This window comes from Rhinolophus sinicus, linkage group LG07 (assembly GCF_036562045.2).
Source record: "Rhinolophus sinicus isolate RSC01 linkage group LG07, ASM3656204v1, whole genome shotgun sequence".
Lineage (NCBI taxonomy): Eukaryota > Metazoa > Chordata > Mammalia > Chiroptera > Rhinolophidae > Rhinolophus > Rhinolophus sinicus.
Window position 1 is genome coordinate 95,372,546 of NC_133757.1, and position 19,521 is coordinate 95,392,066.

At 34.5% G+C, this 19,521-nt stretch overlaps 1 protein-coding gene across 2 annotated transcripts in view; it reads left to right on the forward strand.

The window, feature by feature from the left end:
* The window catches only part of GALNTL6 (polypeptide N-acetylgalactosaminyltransferase like 6), a 938,097-nt gene that overhangs the window by 835,219 nt on the left and 83,357 nt on the right, over nt 1–19,521 (forward strand). For both annotated transcript variants that reach the window (XM_019733270.2, XM_074338318.1), the window contains exon 8: nt 7,239–7,356. In XM_019733270.2, coding sequence (XP_019588829.1) covers nt 7,239–7,356 — 118 coding nt within the window. The remainder of the gene's footprint in view (nt 1–7,238; nt 7,357–19,521) is intronic.

A 19,521-nucleotide genomic window follows, 5' to 3' on the forward strand; every position in this document is an offset into this window, starting at 1 on the left:
AAACTGTACTAAAATTGTAATACTCGATATATACAGATAACAAAAGACGAATACAAATCATGTTTGACTTGTGCAATTACAAGAGGTGCTCAAAGTGGTTACCATCGGCATAATTTTAATACAGTTTATTTCCTTTCTTAAAATGTGTATACATTTTTTTGGTACCCTCTGTATATATGAAACAGTGGTTTTCAAGACACTCAACATCTGGCAATGAAGGACATTGATCCTGAGAGGTGGCAAATAATAAGGTAAGGCCTACAATCACACCCGCTTACTGACTTGACAGAGTTTCCATGTTGTGGTATTAGGAAGGGGAACCCAGGTGGGGCCCAGCCTGAGTCGATATGGACCTGAGAGTCTGGGAAGAATCGGACAGCTAGAATCTCAAAGGCAGAGCACCACAAGAAGAGAGCTACACAGAGAGAGCCCCAGAGTTCTGCAGAGGGTACCCCTTGAGTGTTCAGCAAAGCACTGATAAAAGCACAGCACATGTGTAAAGAAACTATCCAAGATTGGGAAAAGAAGCACTCAAGAGAATTAGAAGTAACAGTGTACATAATGCGTACAAGACTGAGAGTAGTATCTGTTCCCACCATTCAGACTGAAAATCACAATCATTTGCAAGACATTGAGTAGAAGACACAAAAGGATCTTATTTTAAGGTCAGTGAACAGATTGAGCATTGCTTCAGTCCTCCCTAATAAAATGTAAGAGCAAAACCAAAAATGTCAAACTAGTTCTAAGTAATGTAACTGCATCCCAAAACAAAGCTCAAATTTATTTAAAGGAATGTCAAAATACCCAATACCCAAAAATATCAAAGTTCTAGAATCCAATGAAAAAATTGCCAAGTGTGCAAAGAAGTACCAATATATGGCCTATAGAAGTAGCTAATTCAATCAATTGAAACTAAGAACTAAGAATGAACAGCCAAGAACATTAAAACTTTAATTATAACAGTATTCTATATGTTCAGAAAGTTAAGTAGACGTGTAAGATACAAAAATAACCAAAATAAAAATCCTAAAGGTGAAAATATAATGAGATGAAAAATCCATCAGATGGGATTATCAGTTCATGAGAAATTACAAAACATAAGATTAGTGAACTTGAAGATACAGCAATGGAAACTATCCAAAATGAAACACAAAAAGGGAATTTTTAAAAATGAACAAAATGTATTATTGGAGTGTCTAGAGGATATGCAAGAAAAGTAGGGACAGAAAGACGATTGGAAGAACTAATGGTCAAAATAATGTCCAATTTCATGAAAACTGTACCTACAGATCCAAAACACTCAAATAATCCCAAGCAGAAGAAACTATATCAAAGAAACTATACCAAGTCATGTCACAATGAAATTCAAAATGATATAGGGATCTTAAAAGCAGCCAGAGGAAAAAAGACTCATGTACAGAAAAGCAAAGATAAACACAACAGCACATATTTCATGGGAAACAATGCAAGTGAGAAGAGAGGGGGCAAAATTTTTAAAGGATTGAAAGAAGAAAAAGGCTATTAACTTAGTAATAGCCAACAAAAGTATCTTTAAGAAGTATAGATGAAAAATCATGTTTTCAGATATGCAAAGATTGAAGACCTAATCACTGGTGCACTCCTACTACAAGAAATAGTAAAGGAAGTTCTTTAGGCAGAAGGAGAATAATACTAGATGGAAATCTGGATCTAAACAGAAGATTTAAGAGAAATGGTGTGCGTACTAAAATTACATATATATGAAATGTAATTATTTAAGTCTTTTAAAAAGATAATTGACTACTTAAAAATAATGATGGTTTTATAACATATGCAAAAGTAAAATGTATGACAGCTAAGTACAAATGTTGGGGGAAGAGAAATGAATGCATACTATCAGAAGTTTCTTATGCGTGCAGTGGTATAATATCACTGGAAGGTAAGCTGATAAAAATAAAGATGTATGATATAAACTCTACAGCAACCACTGAAAAACAAAACAAGGAATTTCTGTTAAGTCAAAAAAAAGGATGCTAAATGGAATCATGAAAAATATTTAGTTAATCAAAAAGAAGACAGAAAAAGAGGAAAAACTAAACAATGAATGGGACAAATAGACAACAAACAAGATGATAAATTTAAACCTAGCCACATGAATAACCATATTGAAAGTAAGTGTTCCAAATAACCCAAAAGCAGAGCTTGTAAAAAAGCAAGATGCAGCTTTATGGTGCCTAAAAGAAAACCACTTTAAATATAGATACATATAGTTTAAAAACTAAAGTAAAAAGACATAGAAAGTTATAAATACTAGTGTTTAGATAATACAAATCTAAAGAAAGTGAAAGTGACTATATTAATATCAAGACAAAATAGATGTCAGAAAAGAATATTACCAAAGATGAGAAAAAGTCATAATGATAATGAGGTCAGTTCATCAACAACAAACAAAAATCCTAAACATTTATGTACCTATTAACAGAGCTACAAAATACATGAAGCAAAAAATTGATAGATCAACAAGAAGAAATAAATCCAGAATTACATTCATAGATTTCAGTATCCCTCTCTCAATAATTGATAGAACAAGGAGACAGAAAATCAGTAAGAACACTTGAACACTATCAACCAACTTTACCTAATAAATATTTATAGACAACTCACTCAACAGCAATAAAATACATTCTTTTCTAATATTCATGGAACATTTACCAAGATAGACCATATTCTGAGCCATTAAAAAGTGAATTATAAAAGGATTCAAGTCATACAAAGTATGTTCTCTGACCACAATAGAATTAAATGAGAATCGATAACAGAAAGAGCTCAAAAACATCCCAAATATTTGGAATCTAAATTATACACTTCTGTATAACCCATAGGTCAAGAATAAGAGAGAAATTCAGAATTATTTTGAACATAATGAAACTGAGAATACTACATACCACTTTTTGTGTGTGAGATTCTGCTAAAGCAGTGCTTAGGGGAGAGTTATAGTACTAAATATCTATATTAGAAAAAAAGAAAAGTATCATATCAATAATCTCAGCTTCCACCTTAAGTAACTAGAAAAAGAAGAGTAAATTAAATTTGAAGTAAGTAGATGAATTAAAATAATACAGACCAAAGAGAAATCAAAGAAATATAAAACAGAAAAACAATAGATAAAATCAATGAAACCAAAAGGTAGTTTTTTAAACAGATTAATAAAATTGATAAATCTCCAGCCAGGCTGTCTAAGGAAAAAAAGAGAAATGACACAAACATGTTCAACAGCATTAATCATTATGGAAATGCAAAATACAACCATAAGAAAATATCAGTATACTTCTATTATAACACTAAACTTCAAAAGACTGTCCATAGCAACTATTCGTGAATGTACGGAGCAACTGGAACTCAAACACTGCTGGTGGGACTATAAAAGGATACAAACACTTTGGAAAACAGTTTGGCAGTTACTTAAAAGGTTAAACATATATGATCTAGTCATTCCATTCCGTGGCATTTCCTCAGGAGAAATTAAAGCATATGTCCACACAAAGATTAGTACACAAAATTAATAACAGCTTCATTTGTAATGTTCCAAAACTGGAAATAACATGAATGTTCATCAGTAGGTGAATGGACAATCAAAGTGCGGTATATTCATGCAAATAGAGTACTAAGCAACAAAAAGAATGAACTATTAATTAATACACGCTACAACATCAGTGAATCTCACTGATGCCGAATATAAGAAGCCAGACCCAAAAAAGAGTACATACTGTATGATTCCATTTACTAAACAAATTCTAGAAAATACAAACTAATCTATAGTGACAGAACACAGCTCAGTGGTTGCCTAGAGAAAGGGAACAAAAGAGAGGGTTAAGAGGGAAGGATTACAATGAGGAAACTTGGGGGGATGAGGAACATGTTCATTTTCCTGAATATGGTGATGACTGTACAGGGGTATACATACATAAGTCAAAACTTACCAAATTGTACACTTTATGTGCAATTCATTGTATGTCAACTATACCTCAATTAAGCTGCTTAAAAGATTAATGAACAAATAAGAATAAATACATAATAAAATCAAAGGTTTGTTTCTTACCAGTCATTCACACTAATCAAGATAGGAAACGCTAATTTATCTGGGTCTTAATGAAAACATCAGTGAAAGCAAAGAAGATCCTTTTGAATTTATTTTGTTTTGTCTAAAATTAACCTAAAATATACTATATGGTTTGTTTTCTAGAAACTCATTAAGAAAATAAGATATTGTGTTTCCAACAAATTACTTACAGTAAAAAAAAATCAATATAGGACTTTCTCTTGCCCAGTGTCTGTATTAATTCTCTATCTATGATCATTCTAATTCTAGTTTTGAGATTCATTCTGCACAGTGTAAATGTTGATGCACTTTGGTCTTACATTTTACACAATCAAATGAGAATATATGTATACAAGTGAAGCTCTTTCTACTTGTGGTTCAGATTGAACAGGATTGAGAATTTCTGGCCACTTATGCCCAAACCCTACAGAAGCAAAGGTTACACTGTGGTGACTTGTTCCCTGGGAGCTGCACCCAATACATGCCACGGTCCTAATTTGTTCCAGCTACAGTTGTAATTCCACTCTGAAATTCAGTGTGTGAAAAATGGAAAAAGATTAGGCTGCCGGAGAGAGGGATAAAGTAAGGTACATCTGGCTCTAGGATTTTTATTTCAAACAAAATAAAAAATTTCATGAGATTCTTGACATTACTTTTTTTGAATCCTGCTCGTTTCCCAAGGGAGAAAAGAAATCCCTTTTCCTGCCTTGTAATCTTTCCATCTGCGTAGAGTAAAAATATTTTTAAACTGAAGTAATTAGGCCAGTGCCATCTTAACATGTGAAGTCTTTGGAACATATAATACACTTAAAACAAATTCAGGTTTATCTTGCTCAAATACCTCATAAAAATTTACCATGACCAAGACTTCAGTTGGTCTGTAAATTGATGTGTCATATATGTTTACACATTTTTTAAATGTGTATCTTCAACATTTCATGCCTTGTACTCTTCCTTATAAATATCCTTTGTTTCAAAACACTTTTCAGAATTGTCACAAAAACTATGCTCACATTGTGTGTCTTTACAGATTTGCTTTATCTGCATAAAGGTGTTCTCTAATTATTTTATATCCATAAAGTAGTTGTCTCTCTTCACCCCAAACATTGAAAGAGAAGCAGTGTGGTAAAGAGCTCACAGGCTTTGAAACCAAAGCACCTGGGCTCCACCCCACACTTAGCTCCGACCTTGGGCTCTGTTACTAACCTCTCTCTGCCTTTTTCTTCAGGCAGTACATAAGGATGATGGTATTCATAGGGCTGTTCCGAGGATTCTTAAATAAGGGAATAGGGTAAAGCTCTTAGCCAAGGGCCCAGCCCATAGTGAGCACTGAAAACAAAAACAAAAACAAACAGGATTTACCTTTAAACAGCAAAATGATTATTCGAGGAGATCAAAAAATACAGTGAATGTTTAAATTTCAAAAAATTTATTGCAGTAAAAGACACATTGCCATTAATCCCCCTCAACATACTCCTCCTCAACTTCAAATACACTTACCCCATCATTCTTGCCACTTGCTGAAGCAGCTCTGGAAGTCGTCTTTCGTGATTATCTTTACTTCATCCTCCATCATGACAATACTCCGTGTCATACCTTGCTTCTGGTACGGCAATTTCTGATGAATAAAAACATTATGGTGTGTCCTCATCCACCTTATTCACCGGATCTGGCACGGTGCAACTTCTGGCTCTTCCCCAAAGTCAAAATGATCCAGGACATGGAGGCAGCCAGGACAGTGCAACTAAAGACACTCACGAAAGAGGACTTGCAGAACTGCTTCAGAAAGTGGCAGGAACGGTGGGACAAGTGTGTTCAAAGCGAGGGGGAGTATTTTCAGGGAGATTAATGGCAATGTGTCTTTTACTGTAATATTTTTTTTTATTTAAACATCAACCGTATTGTTTGATCACGTCTCGTAAATTATCCCTTTACAGAGTAAAATGACTAGAATGCTTCCTTGCAGAAGTGAAATATTTAAGAATTACCATTTAACTCAAAGGAATGTTTCTTAGAAAGGCAGAGAAAGCCTAAAAAGAATAATATAATTAAAGTGAAAAGACCTAGTTTAAATTCCAACTTTGGTATGTTAATCACGTAACTAGTTCTCATTGGTTATTGTATTCTTTTTTTTTTTTTTGTCTTTTATATTTTTTTATTATTTACACAAAGTTTTGTGCAACAAAATAAAAAGAGTACAGGGAAAGTGTCTTAGTTATTACCAATTACAGTAGCCAGTAAGAGAAGGCCAGAAAATTATAAGTATGTAAAGTGAACATATTCCCTCTCTATAGGCCAGAAATTTTGCTTCCAGACATATAACCAATATAAATATGTGTACAGATTCATCAAAAAATATATTCTAAAATATTCTTGATAGCACTATTCTTATTAGCTCCAAACTGGACACTATTCAAAACCCATCAACGGTACAATGAATAAACTGTGATATTTACCCAGTTGCATACCATACGGCTATGAGAATAAACCTTCTACAACTATGTGCCACAATATGAACAAATCTCAGAAGCATAGTGTTGAACAAGAGAGATGTACATACTCTTCTGTCTCTGGCTTTGCTCACTCAATATTATGTTTGTGAGATTCCATTTACATAAAGTAATTGAAATTCTACAATAAATGCTTCCAGGCCAAATGTACAACATTTCAGGTTATTGTATTCTAACTGTCCCTAGTCTATAAAATGGACATGACCTATAAATGGTAAATGCTTCATGAATATGTACGGAGAGAGTCAATCAAAGATATTGTGTACAGTAGTGTTTTCTAGACTTTTATATGATAGATTAAGATCCCTTTCACTTTGAGGAAAAGCCATAAAATTGAGTGCTATTTCTCAATATATCAGTCACTGATAGTCATGTATTTCTCTCTAAGGATAAACGTATGTAGCAAATGTGACTCCACAGGGCACTCGTGGCATTAGAACCTGAACTGCAAAGTTGAAAGCTCATGAGACTCCAAGAGCAGTTAGAGACCCAATGATCACCTTACATCCGTTACAGAAAACCGGAGCTAAAACGCTCCATGCAGTTGACCACTGAAAATATCTTGAATTTGCTTTTTTATTCCCCCCAATCAAAATGTCATTGCCCCTGATGTTCACAGTCCTTCAAAGATTATTTTATTTATTTCACAGGTCTCCTGTTATGGCTGGAGGTCTCTTTGCTGTGGACCGAAAATGGTTTTGGGAGTTAGGTGGCTATGATCCAGGTTTAGAAATCTGGGGAGGAGAACAGTACGAAATCTCTTTTAAGGTAAGCCACCAAGACCCTCTTCATACTATGTCTACATAATTTTGATGATTCTGATAGAATGTCATCATTTTATTTTGTGACCTGTGTTGTGAGGTAACAAAAATAGACATATCAACCTCCCAAGTCAGCTTTTGGATGAGAGAAGCTACTTCCTTCTGATGTTTCAGAGAGACGTAGCCATGCCATGAAAGAAATGCATACAAGAAATAATTCAAAATCCCTTGTACAAGTAGGAAACTTGCTGTGCTAGCAAGACCTACTACTCCACTGACAAGTGTGATCCTTCTGAAGCACTTAAAACATATGCATAGAAGAATTAGATGAAAGAAATGAAATTTAGTGGAGCTTTTTCCCTTTGTGTTTGTTCTAGAAATTGTAGTTCACATAACCAGTTATACCAAATTTTCAATAACAGAAGAGTAATTTTAAAACATAAATGGCAAACTAAAGCACTTTTAATATAATTGCAAAATAAGCAAATATTTTAACATTTTTATCTGAAATTCCCCAGGTCTCTACTTGCTTTGACCGTAAATATGCAGTAAAATTACGTACTTGGTCATATATAGGTATACGATAGAATCTGAAATTTCAGGATTTATAAATGAAAAAAGTTTACCACAACCTATGAAGATCATATAAGCAAAGCAAAATAAACTGGAATACAAAATATTGTACTCCAAACCTCCAAGATTTTTTTTAAAAAATCTATTTTCTTTTTTTACTTTATCATTGTCACTACTTATATAGAAGACAGACTGATTCTTGAAGATTTATTATATAGAAATCTCTTACTGAATATATCAGCTTTTCCTAATTGCTTCCATTATGAAATCAAAACAATTGTTGCTGAGGGGGGGAAAATGTATCCTGAATAATGAAAGTCAAACTTAAGAATCCAGCTAAACTTTTTGAATTGATGTATAAAAAGAAAATGATAAAAACTGCTTTTTATAGAACTGTAACAGCTATAGCCAATGTGTTACAGAAATGGTATGTTGTCCTCAGAGGATCATAAAATAAATATTCCCAAAGAGATACTCAGGAGGCATGATTGCAGGCTTCAGGACATCTAGAATTTTCCATCTCACTATGCTGGCAGTAATCCTTGAAATACCATTTATTAAATTAGTGTATTTTTTTCCACCATCATTCAAACACATCTCATATCACATCTGAGGTACTTTTTTGTTTTTAACCTTTTTATAAATACGTGGTTTAAAATCTTTGAATTTACCAATGTCTTTTGGGTCCCTGTTGTTATAGCTGCACACTTGTCACATTGTATATGGCAAAAAGTAATAATAATACAAGTAATAATGATAAAAATAACATCTACTGCATTTACCTAGGGGTAGGAGCCAGATGCTGAGCTAAGTGCTTTATATGCGTCATATAATTTAAAATCACAACTCTAAGAGGGATTATTCCATTTTACATATGAAGAAACTAAGGCTTAAAGTTTAAAAGATTTTAGATTAAAAAGTGCTTAAGTCTTTTTCCGATTACAGTTGATATTCAATATTATTTTGTATTAGTTTCAGGTGTAGAGTATCGTGGTTAGATAATTACGTAATTTATGAAGTGGTCCCCCCGATAAGTCTATTACCCATCTGACACTGTACACAGTTATTACAACATTATTGACTGTATTCCCTATGCTGTGCTTTACATCCCTGTGACTATTTTGTAACTACCAATTGGTACTTAATCTCTTCACCTTTTCCACCCAGCCCTCCAGCCACCCTCCCATGTGACAGCCATCAGTTTATCCCTTAGGGACTAAAACACTCCATTTCTACTTAATTGCAGAGAAGCAGAAACATGAAATTCTCTGACATCCAAATCATATCTACCAGCAGTATTCTAGAGTTCACTGATCTCTACCTAATGGTTGTTCTCATTGAACAGAGGCAGGTATCTTCATTATATCCTGTTTCCCCAAAAATAAAACCTAGCTGGACCATCATCTCTAATGCATCTTTTGGAGCAAAAATTAATGTAAGACCCAGTTTTATTTTAGTATAAGACTGGGTCTTACGTTAATTTTTGCTCTAAAAGACGCATTAGAGCTGACGGTCTGGCTAGGTCTTATTTTCGGGGAAACACGGTAGTCTAATAGCAAAGCAGCAAACTCTCCGCTGACCCTGGCAAAATACCACTGATTACCAGATATTACCCAAAGGTGGGTGCATAGTTTACAGTAATACCTTCAATTGGAAGAACAAAATATTGCATTTGACCGCAGCATTAAAGATAAAAATGGCATTGTTATATTTGTACTATCATCAGCATTCAAGGGATGCTTTTTACTTGTACAGTTTAAGAGATTTTTTTCCTCAACTCTCTTAATTCATGAATTCTTTAAATTAAAAATATTATTTCAAAAAATTTCGACTAAGCAGAAGAAGCCTGGTTTTGAGTAATGAACTGGATGATGGATAAAATTGCTGTTGAATGTCTGGCGAGTTTGCAGAATATACATTTGCGTTCTAAATCACAAAAGTATTTATTTAGACCAACGTAAACTTACATCTCTCACTTCTCTGTCACTCATATGTATCACATCTCTTCTGGATGACCTGAGATTTTATTACCCCATTTCCAATTTTTTCCTTATCTGTCATTCTGAAGGATATAATTGGAATGCAGACCTGTCAGCTTTGTCTAGAAACCATGGCAACAGCGCTGGAAGTTCAGGACTAAATTGCCCTAAGTTGTTTGGTTGGAATGACAGATTCTTTGGTGACAGTTGTGTCTTACAGGGTCCCATTTCTGATATATCCCTTCATTCTTCTCGCTATTGTGTGATGACCTTGGGGTTCCTGTCCCTCCCTATTAGTATTTGTAACAGGAGGGGGACAAACTTAAACAGGCTTTGGTAGAATTTGCATTGAGGCAAGAAGAATACTGTCTGTGTGAAAAGAATCAAAAGAATTGTACACAAATATCGCAGTTAAATGGTATTAAATAATACCATTGGAACTAAAAGAGAAAAGTCAAATGCCTGTATTTTTGGACATATTCCATAAATTGTGATTAATTTTGCAATGTAAAGCACTGTAAGATATGCACTGGTCGGCACTTAAGGTTTGGATAACTGTGAAATATGTGTGGATAACTGAGAATTCACTAGTCTATTTCACACCATGATATAGAAATTGTTTTAAGTCTAGGACTTAAATGCTCTAATTCAAAAGATTTCTATGTATGGTCGTTATCAGGCATCTTTGCTAGCTGTTTACTTTTCAATCAAAGAATCGTTTCACTAAAGTTAATGACAAGAGTCCATCACTAAATGAAAATATTTCCAGAAAACTCTGCTTTATGTTAAGGGCTTGGTTTTTACTCAAACAATGTCTGGTTAAGACTGCTCCTCAATTCTTTTTCTCTGTAAATAGCTTTCCTTCCTGTGGCTAATGTCTCATTACATGAGTAGATTTCATGCCCTAACATAAAAACCAACACAGTGTAATTTCCAGAAGTCAGTTGAAGAAAGGATGTCTCTAGAGAAATGATCTGTCTGCTCTGTGCCCAGTCTTTAGTGTGTGTTAATATGAATCTGAATTCCTATGTGGCCCAGAATTATCCAGCTGTCCTTCATATGTTGCTAGGTCAGCCAGCCGCTGGGGTGGAGAAAGCAGCATTTAGTCAGCCATTCAACAAGCTTTTATTGAGCATCTAATTTATGCCAGGCACTGTTCCAGGTCCTCGATTTGGATTTGCACCTGGAAAAAAAAAGGAAACCAAGACAGACTGCACAGTGTGGCATAAAAGAGATAACCCACATCTTTAAATGTTGTTTACCATTTAAGTTACTGAAATTAATATTAATGAGTCTGATTTTCCAAAGTGCATGTTTACATCCATTGCCCAAAGATAAAAGTCCAAATGTTAGCCTTTACAAAAGATCTGTCCTTCAATTGCAGAAAACTCTTTTGAGAAAATAAAAGTGAGCAATACGCACTAATTAAGCACCACAAGGTTTAGAATGAAGCCCAGCAACTGACTGACTCTACTCCATAAAATTCTGACTCGAGACATAAAGTTTAGCTCCAGGTAGAAGAGCATTGAATTTGGTTTGTGCTGCCTTTTCGAGCCCCAAACTTATCAGCATAGTCCCACATTGATCCAATATTTCTTGGGCCATCTGTAGTCGAGGTAAAGCTCTTGATTACTAACCCAAGCTGTACAGAAACATTCGCAACTCCAGGTGAAATGAGTTTGGGGACCATATGTCTTAGCGTGAACCTATCAAACGTAGGAGCCCCTTGCAGCCTATTTCAAAAACCACTCTTAAATGGATTATAGTACACTACATAGTCACCTTCGTTTTGTGCCTTTGTGCTTCCCATACATTGAGCTAAAGATTCAGACATCTAAGGAAGCTTTAACTTACATCTCACCATCTTTCTGTCCTTATCAGTCATTCATTCATTCCACAGAAATTTATTTATTGACTACAATGTGACAAGTCTGGGCTAAGCCCTTGAGATTTAAAGGTAAATGTGAGAAGATTCTCGCTATAGAGGAGCTTACTGTCCAGTCGCAGCCTGAGAATTAATTTGCTGCAGTTACTCATCCTCAGTATTGTCTGGAATGTATTTTATTTCCATGTTCTAGATATATGTGATAGCCACTTTGCCAGCCTCCTTTCCTCTGTTCTTCCTCCTCTTTCAGCCTATCTCCACATTTTATTCATTTGTTCCCCTAGTTGCTTTGTTTTCTCCTCGTAAAAGTTCACAGTTGCCCCCAATTGCCACATAAATCAAATGAACAGACTGAATCATAAACCATGAAACTTTCCACCAATTACCTGCCTTGCCTAACTGTCTCAATCTACCCTGCCAACCACCTGAGCTACTGTCTTCCTTTCCTTTCCAGAAGATGGGAAGTCATACTTCCTTTGTGTGCCTATTTATTGCAGAGATTTTGAATAACCAGTCAGACTTTGTCCTGTTCCTGAGAAATTTGCTTATCCTCTTTGCAAATATTAATCAGAAACCTTCAGCATGAATCCCTGTACCATGCGAGCTAGACTCTGCTGAAAAAAGGCAAAAGAAGCCCGTTGGATTAAGTACAATTGAGATGAGTATTTCACCCATCAATTAAAGGGGGGAAAAATCTACATTAAGAATTTCCTCTAAAGTAAAACGTATAAATGTACTTTTCTTCACCAGTTTTCTAATACAAGAGAGACCAAAGCTTTTCCTTCTGCACATGGGGTCCACTGACTAGAGTAAAGGTAGAGGTGCATAAACTACGCCCACACTTCATTCTTTATGGGTTCCAGTTTTGGATCTTTTAAGTTTGAATGAAAACCTAAAGACACTTTGAAGTTATCTTGATGCAGTAATATAATCCTTCTGATTTTTTTAGGATTTTATCCAATCTTTTATTGTTACTTCATCCACATCTAATTTGACAGCAATTTTTTTAACAACTCAGTCTTTTCAAATTCCTGGAATTAGTTTTGACATGAACAATAATTCTTTCTCTTTTCATCATTTTAAGTGGTATTTAATTAAATTACATAATTACAATTTTTTAAAACCAGTATAATCACATTTGGGAAGAAATGCAGTGCCTTTGAAGTCAGCATGTAACTGAACTATTGGGAGCCAAAGATTCCAGGTATATTTAACGTAGCCTGTATTTGGAGTAGATTCGCCCTCATATGAACACCATTCAATATGTTTACAGAAGGAATAGAGCATGCCTGTCTTTAGTATGTTTTAATACTAATATTAAATTGATTGAGCAGTGATTCAGTCCTTGCTGTCAAAAACTTTCAGTCTAATGAGACACAGGCAGATCTCAGAGGTGGGTGCACTGCTGCCTTTGTGAGGAGGCAAATTCCCACTTGTTCAGGTCAGGTCTAGGGTAAAGCTCTCCCCGCGGTCCTCATCCTTACCCATGTCCCCCAATCCCTTGACCTGTGTCCAGGAACCTTCCAGGTATTCAGGATTTGAACGACCAGTGTCATTCCACTCTGGGAAGAGATAAGGGGAAGGGTACCAACCATTTCCCTCTCTTGCTTTTTAGTTGTTACAATGTTTGCCTTCCCCCAGGTCCAATCTTGTGTAGTCTCTGAAGTGAGGAAAAGAAAAAATTAGTCCTAAAATAAGCCTCTGGGATTTCTTTGAATCTTTTCTTTTACTTTGATGTGACTGGGGAAGAAAATGCTCCTGGAGTAAAAATAGAAGATGGAAAACACATTGAGCATAACAAAATGAATATTTCAAGTTATAACCCAGCCACACACAAATAAGCGTACACATCTTAAAGGGACTGAAATATGCCTGAGATTTTAATAGACAGCATCTGTTTATTTTTTTATCCTTTTATGACTTATAAAATCTTTACATGAAGCTGCCTGCATCCCAAAGTTCTGGCTATTCTATTCTTCCTCTGGTGGTAATAACTATTATTTGGTCCCTTAACAAAAAAAAATAATGAGTTAGCTCTTATAGGTCATTGAATTCAATTTCTTATCTCATTCAACACTAATGCAAGGTAAAAATATAATTTCTATTTTATAATTGCAAAGTCAGGCTTTTACTTAGTTAATATCAAAACAACAATTAGAATTCGGGTTTGCTCTCAAAACCATTAGCCTAATTTCTCCTAGCTGGAAAAGTAGGAGACTTTATGCCACTGGTGAAAAAGTGGTTGCTGTCACTCTCTGAAACCACTTTAAAAAGGAAATGCAGTGTCTTTCTGTCTGATTTTTATTAAATATGAGGGCTGACAACTCTTTTTATGATTTAACATAAAATTTAATGCTTACTGTCTTCAAAATACACTGATTATTCAATAAGAATTGAATATGTACAATAGGGACTAATCACTGAGTATAGAAAATCCAGTTCTTTCTTTTTTTTTTTTTTTTTAAAGATTTTTTTGGGGAAGGGGAACAGGACTTTATTGGGAAACAGTGTACTTCCAGGCCTTTTTTCCAAGTCAATTTGTTGTCCTTTCAATCTTAGTTGTGGAGGGTGTTGTTCATCGTCAAGTTGTTCTTTCAGTCTTAGTTGTGGAGGGCACAGCTCAGCTCCAGGTCCAGTTGCCGTTGCTAGTTGCAGGAGGCACAGCCCACCATCCCTTGTGGGACTCGAGGAGTTGAACTGGCAACCTTGTGGTTGAGAGCCCACTGGCCCATGTGGAAATCCAACTGGCAGCCTGCGGAGTTAGGAGCATGGAGCTCCAACCACCTGAGCCACCGGGCCGGCCAAAAATCCAGTTCTTAATCAAACAAGAAAACAGCCATCAATTTGAGATTGTCATAGCTTAGTAAACCATGTATTCTAAAGCTTAACTTCATTTTGGATCTTCTCAAGAACAAACATGGATTTTATTTCTTTGTGCTTCAAAAATTTAAATTAATGAGCACACAATGGAATACACAGATGATGTACTGTAAAATTATACACCTGAAACTTATATAATGTTATTAACCAGTTACCCCCAATAAATTTAATTTAAAAACATTAATAAGCCCACAAAATTAGTTAAGGTTTCCTAAATGGTACATGGCCATCAAAATATTTTTAAGTATACTTACAGTTGGACAATTGAATGTTAAACAGTTACAATATAGTCACACTTTTAAAATGGAAAAGAAAGATCTACTCTTAGAGATCACTCAAAACAAAAACGGAAAACAAGAAACAGGAACAAAAAAAACCTAACTTTATCCTTGACAAATTATCAGCTATCTTACCCTCGACCACAGTGTATAAAGAAAGTGATCATATGCAATAAAGGCAATGATGTCACAGCAGAGCCATCGGAAGATGTAATAATCACAGCTACAAATCCCTCTTGAAGTCAGAAGCTCTCCATTTTCCAAAGTAATTGGCACATCCTAAGGTGGGGTGGGAACCAACAAACATTTGCTTGAGATAATAGCAATAGGTGTGATTGCTGATTGCCAGAGCTTTCCTGGATTGAGTTTGGCACACAAGAGAAGCAGCAAGTGGGAGATTGGGTACAGTTCCGAAAGAGATATTAGACAGATCAGCCATATCTGCCGGAAGCAAGCTGTTAGCCAGGCAGAATGGAGGAGAGATACTCAATATTATGAGCAGCTCTGTAGCAGCCAATTCCAAATGGATGCGGACAAATAAAGGCTAAACTAATTCACTCACACACAAATTTTATGTTATAAAGTGAATACTGCAATTGGTAAGAAGAAATCACCCTATTCAAAGATGAATAATAATAATTTTTTAAACGAAGTAGCCTATAAAAATATACAGAAAAAAAAAAGGACCAGGAAAAAAAAAACAGTCATGTTGCTGTACATGTTTATAAAATTTCTTGAAAATGTTAATGAGGTCATTGACTCTCAATAAAACAATATTAAATGCTAATCTTCATGAGATTAGGCAAAACATCAAAAGACAAGACAAAGGGATGTAAAAGAAGCAGCAGCATTGAGGATATAATGAAAAGAAACAGACAACCATCACTAATGATGGTCATATAGAAAGTAACACAAAAGAGAAGGGATATTCTAAAACTATATAGGGACATAGAGGATATGGTTGAGAAAAAGGAACAAAATGAAATTATCATGAAGTTAAAAAGTAATAGAGTGAAAAGATATGGAAAGTAAAGGAACTCAAGTTAGTGTTCCCAAGTAAGAAAATTAAAATTAAAATAGCATATATTGAAACCTAAGCTATACAGCTAAAGCAGTGTTTAGAAGATTCAGATGGTGATGCTTGAAAAGGGGAAGGGAATATAGTCAATAATGTTGTGATAAGTTTATGTGGTGACAAATGATTACTAGAATTAGTGGGGTGATGATCATATAGTAAGGTATAAAAATATCAAATCACTATATTGTATACTTGAAACTAATGTAACCAGTATAAGATTGTATACCAACTATACTTAAATAATTTTTTTTAAATGTAGATTCTTGAGTTTTTACATCAACAATAAAGAATGAATAAAAATAATCAAATTAAACATCCAAACCCTGTTTTCGAATGAAAAATAAATAAACCTAAGGGAATAGGATAAAAGATTAATAAATACAGAAATAGGAATTAATGATTTAGAAAACCAAAAACTGGTAGTGTAAGAGCTGGTTCTTTACCGCCAAAAATAAATAATTAATGAGATATAAATAAATATGGAGACATTAATTAATAAGAAAAATGGTTAACTGACCATTTACAACAACACAAATACACAAATTCAAAAACAATAATGGGGGAAAAAACAGGAATTTTTTAGAGAAACATTAAATAATCATAAGAGATGAATCACTCTGCTCAATTCTACGCAACTAAAGATTATAAGTGAAATTGATGATTTTTAACAAAATATAAATGATAAAACTGACCTCCAAAAAGAAAAAAATCTAAACTGACTCTATTCATTTTCTACTATTACATAACATATTACCACAAACTTAGTGCCTTAAAACAACACAAAACTTTCACACAGTCTGAGTCAGAAGTCCAGAGTCTTTCAACAGGGCCTCTGATAAGGATTTCACAGGGCCGAAATCAAATGTTCAGGCAGCCTCCCTCCTTACCTGGAGGTTCAACCAGGGAAAGATCTGCTTCCAAGTTGCCTCAGGTTGTTGACACAACCCATTTCTTTGTGGATGTGGGACTGAACCCTGCATTGCCTTGCTGGCTGTTGTCTGGAGATCACTTTCAGCAACTAAAGCCACTCTCTCAGGTCCTCTCCATGGCACTCACACAACATGGCAGCTTATTTCTTCAACACCAGAATTTCTCTCACCCTTCAAATCTTCATATCTCATCTTTCAGGAAGGGCCAGTTACCTTGTTTAGACCTCACCTGTTAAGTTAGACCTTTCCAGGATAGTCTCCTTTTTGAATAACTCAAATCCAACTAACTTGAGACCATAATTATATTTGCAAAATCCCTTCATCTTTGTCACATAATGTCACCTAATCACAGATGTGAAATCTATCATATTCAGTCTCTCCCACATTCAAAGGGAGGAGATTGTACAAGGCCATGTACACCACGGTGTGTGAATTTGGGGGACATCTCAGAATACTGCCTACCGTGCTGCTCAATGACCATACAAGAAATAGAGAAAATTGTCAAAAAGCTGTCCCCCCCAAAAGAATAGACTATCAACCCTGATTAGTTTCTGACAAACCTTTAAAGAAGATGTACTGTAAAGTTTTATAAAAACTGTCTGTAATATCAGAAAAGAAGGAAATCTTCCAAATCAGGTTTAAATCTAGCATAGTATTAATAGCAAATTCTGACCACAAGAAAATTTTTTTAAAATACAGACATATTTTACTTATAAATACATTAAAAAATAATAAAAGATTACACAATAGAATAACTACTCAAATATTAATACACCAAAAAAGTGTAGTTTTCATGAATATTTTTAATATTGAGACATGTAACATAACACATTAACATAATTCACCCTAATAGTAAATTTAAAAGGTTATAGTCATCTCCATAGGTAATATAAAGGCATTTGATAAACTTTGCAATTCACTTTCAAATAAAATACTTAATACTTGGCATGCATGATTAAAATGTTAATATGTATTTGTGTAATGGATATCTCTCACTCAAAAGCCAACCGCTAGCTTATTGAGAAAATTCAAGGAATATCCCCATTAAATTTTTACTTAATATTATTCTAGGCATAGTAGGCAATTCAATTAGACAAGAGGTAATATAAGATATGGAAAAGTTGGAAAGAGGAGGACATTTTTCAATAATTGCAAAAAAATTATCACCATATACCTACCTGAGCAATTCAGGGGAACCAATTGAAAAACTACTATAAATGATAAGAAATTCAGTGAATTGCCTGAGTAAAGTGTGTGTGTGTGTGTGTGTGTGTGTGTGTGTGTGTGTGTAAATATATAGAAAGCAATAGCCTTTATATATACAAATAACAATCCCAAAGGAAAAGACCATTTACAATAATAGAGGGGAAAAAACAGCTAGGAATAAACTTAAGAAATGTCCTAGACCTCATAAAGAACGATTATAATACTACTGAGGGACACATGAAAAGACACGAGCACATGAAACTCATAAGGAAGATAATTCTCCCTAAGCATACTCATAAATTTAACACAATCACAATGAAAGTAGTAACATGAAATTTGGGGTGGGAGTTGCTAGACAAAGTGCTTCTAGTTCGTAGGCAAAACAGACAAATAGAATAACAAGTTTTAATTAATAACCGTTTTCTACTTTCTCCATAGTTATCTGAAAGTACAAAAACCTCATAGGGTGTTTAATTTATACTCTAACATAGTTGATTTGCCTCCCTAGAAGGGTACAACTCAATCTCATTTTACAAGTATCCTCTATTTCCCTTGAGCCATCTCTCTCTAAACTATCATGATGATGCTTTGTACAAAGGGTTTTGTTCGAAATAAATTCAGCCTTATAAACCGTGCTCATTAGAAATCCTTTTTATGGCAAGGATGGTTCTAAAATATTGTATATGCCTTCTCGTTGCTTTTATGAGACAGCTATATTAGAAACCTCTCCTTACTTTTGAGCCCGCAAAGTACTTCAAAGTGTAGTTGCATTTTATATCTAAAATGTGACAGAAGCCTTTTTATGGCACACCATATACTTTCAGCTACACAAAGAAATAGCTGGAGTTATTCCTATGGGGTTTTTTTGCCTACAATATTTAGTCTAGGTGACATAAAAATAACCATTTTAATTCAACATACCCAGAATTGATCTTCCAAAGAAAATATTAAAATGACATTAAACTCATTCAGAAACTCAAAGATAAACAGAAACAGCTGCTAAATGTCTCACCAGCCAGTCTGAGATTCATTTCAATTACCCAACAAAAGGTACCTCAGGTGTAACAGAGCATTTTCAAGTTAAATTTTATGTCCATTAAATATAAGCCTAGCGGCAAGTCTGAATTCCTCCCAGTTGTTACTTCCTTTATGTCTGACGACATTTTCCTAATTCCCTGTTTAATTTTATTTTAGCATTTATAGATAGTTGTAAACGGAGCGAGATATAACAATTTACACAGCATTCAATACCTGTGTTAAGGTCAATTTGACTTCCTATTGAAGTATTTTTCTAATATTGAGATTGTTTTCAAATTTTTATATTTTTCTAGTTGTCGTGTTTTCCTAACACGAAAAATGAAATA